The 15,267-nt window shown below is 36.2% G+C and overlaps 1 protein-coding gene across 1 annotated transcript in view; it reads left to right on the forward strand.

The window, feature by feature from the left end:
- CNTNAP4 (contactin associated protein family member 4) overlaps positions 1-14,291 on the forward strand; it is a 276,813-nt gene extending 262,522 nt beyond the window's left edge. The window contains exons 22-24 of the mRNA XM_007994117.3: positions 8,644-8,862; positions 9,194-9,265; positions 13,544-14,291. Of these exons, the coding sequence (XP_007992308.1) occupies positions 8,644-8,862; positions 9,194-9,265; positions 13,544-13,737 (485 nt within the window). The 3' untranslated portion in view covers positions 13,738-14,291. The remainder of the gene's footprint in view (positions 1-8,643; positions 8,863-9,193; positions 9,266-13,543) is intronic.
- Positions 14,292-15,267: the final 976 nt, after the last annotated feature.

The raw sequence follows: 15,267 nt of genomic DNA on the forward strand, positions 1-15,267 counted from the left end.
ACCGCTCAGTTCAGATCCTCCCATAATCAACAGACTATATTGCATTTGTTTTTTATATTAAATTTTGCTGTAAAATTAAGCTCTTGAGTTCTATTCCTGGAGACTTTTATACGTTAGATTAGTTTTATGATTTATTTATATAAAAACTGAGAGATTGTTTTCACTCTTTCTCAGCATATAGCTTTTATATATTAGATATGATGGTCCATAATAGTCATTTCTCTTTTTGTGGGCTGCAAGCCAAGATGTACTCTCAAATTACTGCAGTGGAGATTTAAGCCAAATGTAAATAAAGTGTGTAGGAAAAGTAAGTCTACTCAATCTCCTCTGAAGAGCTTTAAGAGAAATCTCCAGTGTGTCAGGAATTCTCTATGTAAAACTCGCTTCAGTGCTCAGAGGTGAGGCAAAAGGTGACCTAGGTAAATTAAGGGAGCTGTGATTTTATAAATATATCATGAAATGACTTTAAAAATAATGGATTGGTCATTTTAAAAGCATGTTTTAAAAGGAAAGTGCAAGTTAGAGGAAGAAAAGTAAAAACAAAATCTATCTTACAATCTTTAAAAAAATGAATCAGGTCGATTGTGTTTTAAAATTTTTAATAATTAAAATGTCATAGACTGTCTCCAGTGCATAGCATGACTTTCTTCTTGTGAAGGCTTTAGTTGATTCCAGAGGGTTAGTCATATTGTATTGAGCTGGCCATACCTAGAAACTTATTCTCGTAATCATAATACATGAAAGTAGATCAGAGATGTCATGTTCCAAATCCAAAGAACATTCATGATGTTGAAAGAAACACATTACCTGATTTTAATAGTAGAACAAATGATAACTTGGAAGTTGAGTTTTTTGTCAGAAGCACATATAGTCACGAGCGTGTGGTCCCCGTGGGGTGGGCAAGTGTATTCCTCTGACAGTGGTGTCACAGGTAAAGCTTTTTATTTGGCAGCCAAGCATAATAACACTTAGAACTCTACTTACACTTAAAAAAACACCAAATGATAAAAGCAAGAGTCGCCAATCCAAAATTATATATTTTCAGCTGCCTCAAATCTAGAAACCTTCATACAGTGATAAAACAAGAATTTCAAAAATAAAAAGGAGAAAGGGATTGTTTGTTTATTTAGTTACTAACATGGCTTAAAAGGTGCTCACACCAGCCAGGCACGGTGGCTCATGCCTGTAATCCCAGCACTTTGGGAGGCCAAGGCGGGTGAATCACGAGGTCAGGAGGTTGAGATCATCCTGGCCATTGTGGTGAAACCCCATCTTTACTAAAATACAAAAATTAGCTGGGCGTGGTAGCATGTGCCCGTAGTTCCAACTACTCAGGAGGCTGAGGCAGGGGGAATCGCTTGAACAGGAGAGGTGGAGGTTGCAGTGAGCTGAGATCGCACCGTTGCACTGCAGCCTGGTGACAGAGCAAGACTCCATCTCAAAAACAAACAAACAAAAAATGCCCACACCAGGGATAAGTAAAAAATAAAGCCCCAATTAGGCACTGATGCTAATATGTGAGTGAGTTTATTAAAGAATAGACATCCATGTAAGGAAGAGAACGGAAGGGATTGGCTGGGGTGTGAACAAGGAAGCTGTGAAGTGGAGAGAGGGCACTGTGCAGCCACAACAAGGAGATGCTGGAAGATCAGTTGATCAGGGGTTCCTAAACCACAGGCCACGGATCAGTACTGTGCTGCACAACAGTAGGTGAGTGGCGGGCAGTCAAGCAAGCAAAGCTTCATCTGTATTTACAGCCATTCCCCATGGCTTGCATGACCACCTGGGCTCTGCCTCCTGTCAGATCAGCCACAGCATTAGATTCTCATAGGAGTGAGAACCCTACTGTGAACTGCACATTTGAGGGATCTAGATTGTACGCTCATTATGAGAATCTAATGCCCGATGACCTGTCACCATCTCCCATCACCCCCAGATGGGACCATCTAGTTGCAGGAAGACAAGCTCAGGGCTCCCACTGATTCTACATTGTGGCCAATCGTGTAATTACTTCATTATATATTACAGCGCATAATAGAAAGAAAGTGCACAATAAATGTAATGCACTTGAATTGTTCCGAAACCATCCCCCCACTCGCGTCTGTGGGAAAGCTCTCTGCCTTGAAACTGGTCGCTGGTGCCAAAAAGGTTGGGGACCAGTGAGTCTGATGATGTTCCAAAGGACTAATCAGAATCAGAGCAGAGAAAATTGAATTCTACCAGCATTGTCTGTTAAATGTAATGGGGTGTTAGAGATGATTCTCACGCCATCATAGTATAATTTAATATTATTACATAAAAATTATCCCCCTTGCTTGATATCTGCTTGTAATGCTTGCTAATGTTGATTGGAGTGAAAATTGTCGCTATAGTTCATCCTCATTTGTAGAAATGAGTACTAGAGGATGGAAAAAAAGCATTTCGTTTCTTTCCGGTCTTCCCTGTGAAAAGGCAGATAGTCTGATGTCATGTCTTTAAGTACTTTGTTCACAATGTACATAAGTTCCAATGCCAAAGTGAATGATTTGTCAATCAGCTTCCTCAAGATAAATATTTACTAGAAAATTATATAAAAAGAAATCTCTCTGGGATGTAATTAATTAAAGGAAATATACAGATACAAAGTTGTTTTGCCGATTCATTAAGCCATTACTGGATCACAATTCCACCACATGGGGAAAAAAAAGATCTCAATTAAGATATTTACATAATCTTATTAAAGTTGTATAAAACCTCTCATGGGAAAATATGCCCACATTTTGAATAATGATATAATTTAACACACTGTAAAAATGACTGAAAAAACTCACTACTCGAAAGTTGAATGAAATTTATAATTACCATTTGTTATTTTTTGTGTCAAATACATAATGGCACAAGAACACTACTAACAATAGTGTGTTGATAATTCATGATGGGAGTGGTAAAAACCAGGTTGCATCAGATTAACTTGGTTGACATTCATCCATCATTAATAGGGTGTACTACATTTGCTTTTTATCTCCAAAACTCATTGTAAAATTAAGTTCTGAGTTCTGTTCATTTTTATGTTATAGGAGTTTTCTATAAGCCTGGAGATTATTTTCACTCGTTCTGAGTAGTAGCTTGGGTATATTTAGAGGCGATGACCCATAGGGATCATTTATCTCTTTTGAGTCTGCAGAGCTCAGGAAGCACACTCAGGTTTCTGCAGTGGCAATTTAGGCCAGATGTAAATAAAATGTGTGGTCTGAGAGAAGAGGATGTCTACTCAGTCTCCCCAGAAGAGCTTTAGAGGCAATCTTCCATCTCAAGGATATTTTAAGTAAAACCAGCTTCAAAGCCAAAGGGGTACAAAGGAAAGTTTAATTAGCTTACCTGTAAGTACGCTGTGATTTTTGCAAACATCTTGTGACATGACACGTCAGATGAGACAGGTTATGCTGAAAGCAAAAGAGAAATACCTGTCACTGTGAAGGTAGCTGCCTGTACATAACTTGTGCATTAATCAGGCTTTCAAGTTTGTAACTCAGTACAGTAGGTTTGGTTGGCAAACAAATACCTTTTATGATAAACTGCCTCTTAGTATTTTTTGTCTGCTTTGCCATTTTACTTTCCCACTAACTCTTTTTGTGTTGAGTCCCTGGTGGAATTGCATAAAGTAGTAAAAGTACACCGTTCAGTTCTAGCTCTGGCTCTCTTGATTTGTCGCACCATTTTTTTTTTTGGCAAGTCTTCTTTATGGATTCCAGACATTGAGATCTTTCTTTTTAAATGACTCCTTCTCATAGGTAGGACCTATAAAGTACTTCGTTCTCTGAGTTTTAAATTTTTTGTTTACGCCACAGAAAATTTCATAAACCACTCCTTGTAATTGTTGTTACATGTATTGTCACATCTTTCAAAAAAACAGTCGTTTCTCTGTCATAGAAGAGCACTTCACTAAATTCTAATTTCTCAGTACTCCATTTTTCTTGCAGGCCTTTTTGTTAAAAGATTTCTTCTTTTTACAAGCAGAAGTCACTCCCTTTGTTGGAAAATACACTTGAGGGTTCCTCTTTAACAGGCCCAAACACCCAGAAGTCTGAGTCAGTTAAGGATGGTTATGACAAGAAACACCTAAAACATGATTGTTTGGTCCATATTTCTGTGAAGCAGGAGACACTGTCATCAGTTTCTCCCTCCACCTACCCTGTTCTAACTCATTACACTGTGTTGGCTTTTTGGGAGTCAGATAACAAGAAACACTTATATTTTTGTCCATTGGCTTATTAGCACAATTGTCAAAGCAGATATCTGATGCTATATGTTTCTAAGGCCAGCTCTGCTTATGAGCAACTTAATATGGCTGTTTATTTTGTTTGGACTCAATTCTGGGAGGATGGCTGCTGAGTTGCTTTTGTTTTCCTCCACTTCCGATTCGAATTCTACTCCACTGATGCTTCTGAAATGAGTTGCTGGTCCAGGCGGACAGGCAGGGGGATCCTGGAGGGAACCAGTGAGGAGGTTCCTGTGGGGCTTCCTACCTTCTCAGTTGGAAGAAAGTCCAGGGGCCGGCCTAGAAGAATCTTGGCGGGGGCGGGGGGAGAATTTGAATTTCTGGATCTTGGGGATTGCTTGCCTTGCAGAGGTCCCTGGACCCCATGGGGAAAGATAAGCATTAGAAAATATTAATGTGCCCATTTTCTCTGTTTCTCAAGATGCTGAGATGACCTGAAATTAGGGCCATGCCCTCTCTGTCCCAAGGTTGGGTGAGGAGAGGTTTCCTCTCAGGGCCGTGGCCTACAGCTCTGCTCCTGGTCCACCCAGACCACCACACTGTCTACGTGCCCTGGCTGTGAGCCACCTAAGGTGGTCAGTGGCTGGGTACCAGCAAGCAGATTAAAAATTAAACTCACAAACTAACTCCAGACTTAAAACCATTCAACATCAATAAAAGGAGAAAAACATTAAACCAAGATGATTTTCTATCAAAATAAAGCTATTCAAGGAGACAGACAACAACATGAATGAGGCTCAGTAAGAGTACTTTAAGGAGATTCTCATAAAGCAAGAAAAAGACCTCGAGGATCTACAAAATATGATTTTTTTCCCAAACAAAGATTTTAAAAGGAAAGAATGATCTTTTTTCTACTTGAATTTGCATCTGGAAGATCAAGTGAATGAAGTATTTGACCCACAGAGATATAAGTCCTAAATAGTAATAGAAATCAGGAGGGAAATAAAATGAATTTAGAGAATATATAGTAGAGACCTAATGTGAAAAATTGGCATTCTAAGAGAATAAAAAGGATGAAGGTGAAACAGTAGTCATGTGCACAATATATGAAATTTTCCAAGATAAATAAAAGCTTTGTATCTGCAGATTGAAAGGGCTTATCATGTTCTATGCAGAATACTGAGATAAGATACATACTTAGGGACAATCTGATGAAAATTCAGAAATCACAGGGTATCTTACAAATATTGAAAAAGAAGTAATACAGCCAGAAGATGCTGGAATAATATCCATAGTGTATTAAGGGAATAGGGCTGCAAAAAAATGTCACCCTTAAAATAAACACATAAATATAACCTAATCCATCAGGGTAATTTTTTGTTCCAGTTACAACCATCACATTGTCTAATTTGTTTTCTTCATGGCATTATCAGTCTTTAAAATTCTCATTTAGTTTTCTTTTCTATGTTGATTGTTTCTCTCCCTTCCCCTGATAACATGTAAAATACTCAAACCTCAGGGTATTTGTTTTGTTTCTTTAGCTCATAAAAGGATAAATATCAACTGACCATGTGTCCATTTTGAGTTTTAGCAGTTAATGGTTTTTGCACAATAATTTTGAAATAGATAAAATGTTTTCAATTTGTAAGTGTGAGGCTTTAAAAATATATCTCGTATCAGATTATTACCAGAGAAGTCAATCTTGTCTGGCGGGGAGGGGCTGAAAAGGGAAGATTTTTTAAAGGCCTATGGAAATGTTATTCAACATTTTAACCTTGTAGAAGAAATGTGAAAAGCATTGTCCCAATTATGCTCCTATGACAGTATATTTTCTTTTTAATTACTCATTAAAGTAAAAAAAAAAAACCCTCCAAATCAAGAATGCAGTCTTTTTCGTATATATATGTTTAAATCTACATATATTCAAATGAATGATTGCTAAGGTGGACTAAGTGATTTCTTTGATTCCATACACACTGATGAACTGCCTCCTATGTAATGACATTATGCTGGATGTTGGCAGTTATCTTGATGTTGGAGGAGCTCACAGCCTCATATGTAAGCAGCAGAGTGAGGCTCCCTTGGTGCTATCTTTGGGTCTGAAGAAGAGCAAGGTGGGTCAGAACGTGGCTCAATACCAGATCCCTCACAACAGGAAAGTGATATAATCTCTCTAATTTTCCATTTTCTTTTTATAGAGGATGATATTCATAATACTAAACATTCAATCAGGATTTTTATTATTACATAGAAAACATGAATGAAAAGGGAGCCCCCCAAAATTCTTTAAAAACTTAGATATAATCAGCCAGGTGCAGTGGCTCATGCCTGTAATGTCAGCAACTTTGGGAGGCCGAAGCAGGTGGATCACTTGAGGCCAGGAGTTCAAGACGAGCCTGGCCAACATGGCAAAACTCTACTAAAAATACAAAAAATTTAGCCAGGCATGGTGGTGCATGCCTGTAATCCCAGTTACTCGGGAGAATGAAGCAGGAGAATCACTTGAACCTGGGAGGCAAAAGCTGCAGGGAGCTGAGATCATGCCACTGCACTCCAGCCTGGATAACAGAGCAAGACTCTGTTTAAAAAAAAAAAAAAATTAGAGCTCAGATGCCTAGGGTTACTTAAAGTCTAGCTCTCGAGCAAAAATGATTTAAAAAATGAATAAAAGCCACTACAGAGACTGAAAGCAGACTAAAAGAAAGAGTATCTCAACCAATATCTCAAAAGAAGCTCATAATTTGGAATACAGTAGGCCAGAGGTCCAGTAATGCCAACAACTGTGTAACCTCAGGTGAATAGTTAAAATTCTGCACTTAACTGTTTCATCTGTGTGACTTGGATAATATACTCCAGTGTCTACTGTAAAGTTTTATCAGTAGCGTGCAAATCTTTTAGAACACTGGCTAGCACATAATATATACTTATATATGCTTAATATCTATTGCGTTGTTTTTACTTTTAATTTAACTTAACTTTCCTGGGAACATAGATTCAAGTTGCCCTGAATATACACTCACATATTTTCATATTTTCAAAAGAAAGACTAAAGTGCACATTTTGTCTTTCCCTACCTATATACAGTGCAGGGGAGGATAGTTACATTAGTCCGTTCTTACACTGCTATAAAGAGCTTCCTGAGACTGGGTAGTTTATAAAGGAAAGAGGTTTAATCAACACAGTTCCGCATGGCTGGGAGGCCTCAGGAAACTTACAATATGGCAGAAAGCAAAGGGGAAGGAGAAGGAGAAGCAAAAACCTTCTTCACATGGCAGCAGGAGAGAGAACAACAGATGAACTTCCAAACACCTATAAAAGTATCAGCTCTCATGAGAACTCACTCACTATCACAATAACAGCATGGGGGAAACTGCCCCCATGATCCAATCACCTCCCACCGGGTCCCTCCCTTGACACGTGGGGATTATGGGGATGACAATTCAAGATGAGATTTGGATGAGGACACAGAGCCAAACTGTATCAATAGTTGTGCGTTTTTTTGTTTTTTGTTTTTTTAAATCACACTGGGTGGATGGATGCATTGTATTTTGATGATATTTGAGCCTTCAAACTCTACAATAAATTTCCCTTGTTTAGATTTCATGCTTACCAAGCAAGGGGTATGTATAATATATTCCTAATGTGAACTTATAATTAATATCTTAGCATTAAAACCAGTCTCTGTTCCACAAGAGTCTCATACTAACTAAATTCTTATTAATAGGAGGAAGAAATTATCTGTCTTTAGAGGGCACAGATATTTCTGTCCCAGTGACAGGCTGTCATTGAAACAGGAAGAAAAGGCATAGGAGTATGAAGGGTTTTATTGCTGTGCATGAGTAATTAGAGAGATACCCTAATAACTTCGAAGTATGGCCTCCACTGCATGATAGTATCATCCTCCTGGTATGTTTGGGTGAGGTCATAAAGTATCAGAAAGCTTTCAGCCAGAACAAATTGTCAAGTTGGGCATCTGACAACAGAAGTCCAGAGGCTCAATTTTCTCTCTGGTTTCTGTTACTTTCATGGCATAAGTCTTGAAAGCTGTACTGAACTTGTTTTCAAATTCTGGATGTACCTCTTGATATTGACTACAAGCCCTATTGTAAATACATTGCAATAATCTATATTTAAATTAAAAATATCATGATACCCTCATCACTTCTTAACTTGACCCATTCTTCTGCTTTGTTTCCAGAGAGCTTACCCTATCATTTTTCATAATCCATGCTTCAAAACTTGACTTCATTAACATTGGAAATCTTACCAATAGTTGTGGAAAGACTAATGGATTTTTATCTTTTTAGTAAAGACAAAATTAAAAAGGAATTTGGTAACTTTATATTTATTGCTATTGCATTAACAAACTCAGAATCCTCAATTTCTGCATCATTGTCATTTTCACTTTTCACTATTAATATTTCGGTGTTGCTTTGAATTTCCAGAACACAGTGATGTGGACCAGGAGACTGCACTGGCAGGTGCACAGGGCTTCACAGGCTGCCTCTCTGCAGTGCAGCTCAGCCACGTGGCCCCTCTGAAGGCAGCTCTGCATCCCAGCCACCCAGACCCTGTCACTGTTACAGGACACGTGACCGAGTCCAGCTGTGTGGCCCAGCCTGGCACTGATGCCACATCAAGGGAAAGGACACACTCGTTTGCAGGTGACTTAGGGTTCTTCCTCTACTCAGTCACAAACCCAGCTTGTCCATGAAATTTAGAAAACTTCTCATGTTGCTTTCAGGCTGCCTTCCTAAGATGGCTTCTGAAAGTTGGTTTTGTTTGTTTAGTTTTTAGTTCTCTTTCCCATTTCTTTTCTAGATGCTCAACTTCTTATTTATGGGGGTCAATGCCATTGACATTGCTGAAATTGAAAATAACAGAGATCCCACATTCACCTCCATAATTCTCTCTGGTTTAAAACATTTATGATTTTTTCAAAAGTTCTTTCGCTGGCCCATATCACCTTCCCCGTTTGTCGTGCTTTAACTGCAGATCATTCTGGAACAATAGATGACAAAGAGCCCCTTGCTAATGCAATCAAAAGTGACTCTGCCGTAATTGGAGGTAATAAGAAGCATGAATGAGCTCTTCTTTGGTTCTTCTTCTTATTAATAATGATGGTGAATATTTAGCGTTGTAGAAACTGTGAAGAATCTGCACATACTCCAGGTGCCAAGTACTGAATCCTGAGGACAATGGGGTGATTTACTATTTGTACTGGATTGTCTTTAGAATCTTTCTGAATTATCTGCTTCCTTGGAGATTTTTGGTATAAATAATTGACAATTTCACTGAAGCATGGCACTCAAAGATTAATTGGTAACTTGTGTAGTAATGAGTATTATAAAGCTTAAAAATAGCCTCATGTAATCACTAGAGAATTGTGAATATATTTGAGTAAATTTCATTTTTCTTCACTTCTTGGACAGATCACTGCTTCTGGAAAGGTCCATGAAAAAAGTAGAGAAAACCTGAGATTAACACTAGAAGCATATATTTTGTATTGCCTTAAGGCTTAATAAAGGGGGATATTTGCATAGTAAACTATTTAAAGATACTCGTATCAACTAAATATTACACTTTCAGTTGTGTTTTTATCAAATATTAGATTATGGAACTAAAAGTGATTAGTAATAACTTTAAATTGCAGAATTAAAAACTTTTAAAGCATATCTCCCTGGAAATGTGACAGCATATTCTCTGATTTTTTTTTTCAAAAGCAACTCAAAAAACAAGCCGTTTTTCTCTCGATTAATGCTCTTAAGAATGTTATTAATCAGATTATTGAAATGTTCAGTGGTTCACCTTTCTTTACACTCTGAATATGATATGGATATAGAAAGTAAACAGTTATTCTGTTGCATTGCCAGGGAGATATACTTTTAAAGTTTTTGTGCCAGTAATATGATTATTCATATACTTGGGCAATTTATGTGGCTTTATACCTGATTCATTTGGGTGTATTTTTTATATTCATCTAGACATATATTGCTTTCAAGTAGTTAGGATTTTATTTGGACAGCAAATAATACCAGTCAAATCTTTGTGTGGATATTAACTCCCCCATGCTATTTCAGTTGCTTTTCTGTTTCTCAAATTAATGATGTGCAAATTAAAGATATAAAATATAGAATTCCCATTTAATCACCAAATATGCAAAACAAAAAACCCAAAACAAACAAAAAAACTCTATTTGAAGAGTAGTTAATAATTGTATGTCTAAAAGAAATACATTATACAGTAAAAACTCATGTAAAGCTATAGTATTTACAATGTGTCCAAGAGTTTAAGCTAGAATTCCTGGTCAAGCAAGTTGTGTCAGTCTTGTAATACTGCTTTTTCCAGACCTTCAACCAGGATAGATTCAGGTAATAGAGACACAGAGACAGATGGAAATATACAGCAGTGTATAGTCATCAAGCCAATGCTAGAACAAATTATTTAATCTTTAGACTATTGTTATTATGCTGAAACATCATTGGCAAGATTTACAGAATTAAACAAGAAGTGCATTGATAAGTCATTCTAATATTATTGTAGAATAGAAACAAGTTACAGTTCATCTTTGAAATCCTCACTTAGCTCAAATTTACAGGACAGAAACAATATGGAAGGTTTGTAGTTCAGGGGCTTGCCAGGGTCCCTGAAACTAATGATGTCTGGTTTTGGTCATTGCAGAGATTGAACTTCAGAAGCAGAGCATCTGGTAATGGCCATGTAACCTCTGAAGGCCTTGTCTGGGCCACACACAATTTATCTGCCAAATCGTAGTGTATAGTCTTCCAGTGGGTTACACAATCTGGCAGAATTGTGGTAGAATCCTTTGTTCATTGTCTAGTTACTCATAAATTGCACCCACTATATAATAATAATTAATCCATCCAAGGATATTCCAAATTGGCTAATCCCCCTGTGTTCTACATCTTAGATGATTTTTTTTTTTACTTACAAAATGAATGGTGTAAGATGGGATAATTGATTTAATAATACATTTAAAGGTGGTGGCCCAGATGTGGTAGAGGGTTTCTGGCCAGGCTACCCAGATACAGATAGACAGATTTAGCCAGAGAGAAAGCTATATATACATCTTCATAAAAACAGATTCACACAGTGCTTTAGATGCAGCATCATAGAGGCTGGCCACATTTTATTCGTAATAACTAGTTTATTTTTTATTTTTATATTTCTGGTATAACAGGTGTGATCAAAGTTTTTCTTGAGCACAACAAATCTTGACCCAGAACTTTCCCCAAATTAAGTGCTAAATTACATACATGGAACAAACAAGTTCCAGAGGCCATCCCTGATTTTGACTGTCTGGATATTCTGTCTAGGCCAATGTAACATTCATTTTATAATTGCAGTTGTCTGCTGTCTATATCATATTTCGGAATTTTTCATGTTGAAATTGTTCAGAATCTTTCTCTTCAAGTCAGAGGCCTATAACTAGCCTGTAGAAATATTTATAGCAATTCAACTGATTATTTTTTTCTAAAATGAGAAGCAGAATATGTAACAACAAATATTCTGATTTAAGTTATCGTTAATTAATGTGACTAATAACAAAAGCAATCATATTTATTAATGAATTCTTCAGATTTCATGTACAGAATTTGGTTACCACATTTATATTAATCAGTAAGGAATTGCTACCTTTCTCAGGTAAGGCTGACCTAGCCAAAAATTGGCTTGGCTATTGGACATGCTATAATTGGCCAGGGTGAATTGGCCTAGCAGTTTATATGCACAGGAATCTATTGTGATTAATAAAAACCTTCAAATCTTTGACTTCCGTGCACTCTGTTACAGTTGTGTGCATCTACTTTAGAATAGAGTCTTAGTTTTACCATATGAGATTTGATTCACATTGCTATTTTTGTAGTGCCTATTTTTGTCTAAGAAAAGGACGTTAGATTGTACCTCCACTGATCTTATCAGAAAATTCTTTGAGTATTAGGCAACTCTCACACTCTTGGTGGCAGAAAATTGTTTTCCAAGTTCAATTTTTCATTTGAAAGCTTGAATTTTATCATTCACAACATATGCTGTATAATTGTTTTTCTTGAAGTGACACATTTACTTCATTCATTTTAGAGAAAATATCCACCAAATACCCAAGTCTGAACAACCATAGTTTGTCTGTTAGTCATTCTTTCAAATAAAAATGGTGTTACATGAAGCGAAAACCAACTAATTCAGTTCACAACTCAGGGGTTCACGTAAGTGCTTTTCCTGGAGGCAATGATCATACTTCAGAGTGAACCAGAAGTACTTTATTTGTATTTCCCATTTTAACACACAAAATGTTAGAAAGTCTTGCAGTCAAGGGTCAGATTTAATTAAATGAATAGTTTTTACAGCTTCATTAAGGATATTCTTAAATAAATTTGAGTTTTTATGCCTTTTCCTACAATTGCCTGGCAGTGAAATGTTTTCTACTTCATGAATTCAGTGATTACTATTATTATTTTGTGTCCTTGCCTTAATTTGTGCTAAGTACCAGGAATTTTACCTAACCTTGTTTTATATCAAATTTGGTTCCATATTAAAATGGAAATGGAAATGTCAACACAGTGAAAAAGACATCTTAGAATTATTATGAAAATAGTTTTGAGCCCCCGTGTCCTCTCAAAGTGTCCCATGGACCACCACTGGTCTACAGATCCCACTTTGAGGACTACTGACCTAATATAATGCCAGCGTTGGTAACCATTGGCATAGTTAAGAATTGCAATACTTAGAATTTGTATTTACAACTAGAAGTGTTAAAACAACATTCCTCATATAGAAATAATTTAATCATATCTATATATCTATGTTTTATTGGTTCAAATGATTTATTTACATAACCCATTTCTGCTGTTCAACAGTATAACAAATAATTGAATAACAATTTCATTAAAATATTTACATATTTAATCACAAAACATGTTAATCATTTTATGATGTTGCTACTACTCTATACTTTCAAAATAATTAAAACTAATATGAAGTGGCCACATAGTCCTAGAGACATATAGTTAATACCTTGTGTTAAATATAAATGCACTAAGTTTATATGTATTATATTATATATAAATATATAATATATATTATATATAACGATATAATATGCATTCAGAATAAATGTAGGTGAACCCACAAGACTGATAGAACTCAGAAATAAACTGAACATACAATAATACTTCTTGAACCAGAATATCTGATGTTTTTATATTTCCAATTTGTATGTAGTACATGCTTAAGTGGAAAATAATGTTACGATGACTTATTAAGCAATGAAGTCAGCACAGTTTCTACTTGGACAGAAATTCTGACTTTGTATTTCTTTTCTCTCCCTAGGTCTGATAGCTGTTGTGATTTTTATCTTGCTTTGCATCACTGCCATAGCTGTTCGCATTTATCAGCAGAAAAGGTTATATAAAAGAAGTGAGGCAAAAAGGTCAGAGAATGTAGACAGTGCTGAGGCTGTTCTGAAAAGTGAGCTTAATATACAAAATGCAGTCAATGAAAATCAGAAAGAGTACTTCTTCTGATTGGCAGCTATGATTTAACATAAAATTGTGACAGTTTGTTTTAATAGCCAGGGGCTCTCAGTGGACAAACGGATGCTCTTACACTGAATGTACAGGCAATGGGTTTGCAGCACTGCCATCTTGCCATGTCCAGTCTTGGGGTGGCTCCACCAAGCCTTGTCCAGTGATATATTTCTCATAGCATTCATTCTGTGGAACAAGAAATTAGATATTGCTGTTAATTTACAACTGTTCTGGTATGATCTAAAACAAGTTTAACCTGCTTAATGGCTACAGTTTTTACATGTGAAAACTGTAGCCTGGGTCTCTTAACCATGTAATACATAAGTTTTGTTAGAGGTAAAAATTAAATTTGGACTATAATGACCTTGCTTTATTTGAGAACATTTGCTGTGTTTGCTTTTGTCTTCCCATGATGTTATTCATAGACCTGGAAATGCTTCTCAGATCCTGTTTGGCCGGTGTTTGCATCTTCAGTGGCCACAAGCATTATAAAGCCCTTTGCCTTTCTCTGTATTATATTCAATACAATACATCAATAGTCTTGAAAAATGTTTTGTTGTCGTTGCTTTGTTTGTATTGCTCATTATTCTATTTGTCTCTTCTTAATATTGTTGAATACATTTGGTTTTGAGTGTCAGACTTCAACTCTGAACATATAAGTTGTATTTAACAAGACTCAAAGTGCAGTGGTTGTTAGTATGTAATGTCTTTCCTTTTAAAAAAGTTTTCCAATTAATTTGCTACCATTGTTTGATGGCGACAGTACTTAAGACCCTGAGTAACGCCAGTTTCCCAAAGAATGTAAAATGTTTTCAACTAAACTGTTGATATATTTAAAAAAGTTCTTAACACAGCAAAAAAATTATTTTTTAATTTACAACTGTAATACCTCAAATGAAATATACTTAGGAGAATATTTTCCCCAAACCTATGTCAGTTCTTTATTGGTTTACATTTCTGTTTTTCTGAAGTTTTCTGAAGTTAACTTTGCCTTGATCTTCAATGGTTGTACTTCACGAATCATCTTCTATATTACCAAAAAAGAGGCAAATTGAAGTATAGAGCTCCATTTCCCATTTGGAAATATATACCCCTTCAGGTGTACATTTTGCTGTGCATAGACTTCCAGTACATACTTTTTGAAATATGAGCTGCAACCATCAGTGATCTATACAATCAGTAATTAAAGAGTGCATACTCTAAGGGGAGATAGCATTTTAAATGATCTACACTGAATTTATCATTCCAGACGCTTCTCGTCTGAAACAATGGGGTGAATTTCTCAAAAATTACCAAGAATCAATCCAACTTGCTGAATGGTACATTCTGATTAGGGTGTATTATACACTAGGAGATCAAAGAATGATCAATAACCTTATGGAACTGTTAAAATAATTAATCCTGAGACCATGCATACAAGGAACTATCTTTGAATTCCATAAGCCAATCATACAATAAAGGCACTCTTCTATCCATACTCACACCTTCAAGTGCCTCCAAGTAAATATTGGATTTCTTAGTTTGTCT

Source organism: Chlorocebus sabaeus, chromosome 5 (assembly GCF_047675955.1).
Source record: "Chlorocebus sabaeus isolate Y175 chromosome 5, mChlSab1.0.hap1, whole genome shotgun sequence".
NCBI lineage: Eukaryota > Metazoa > Chordata > Mammalia > Primates > Cercopithecidae > Chlorocebus > Chlorocebus sabaeus.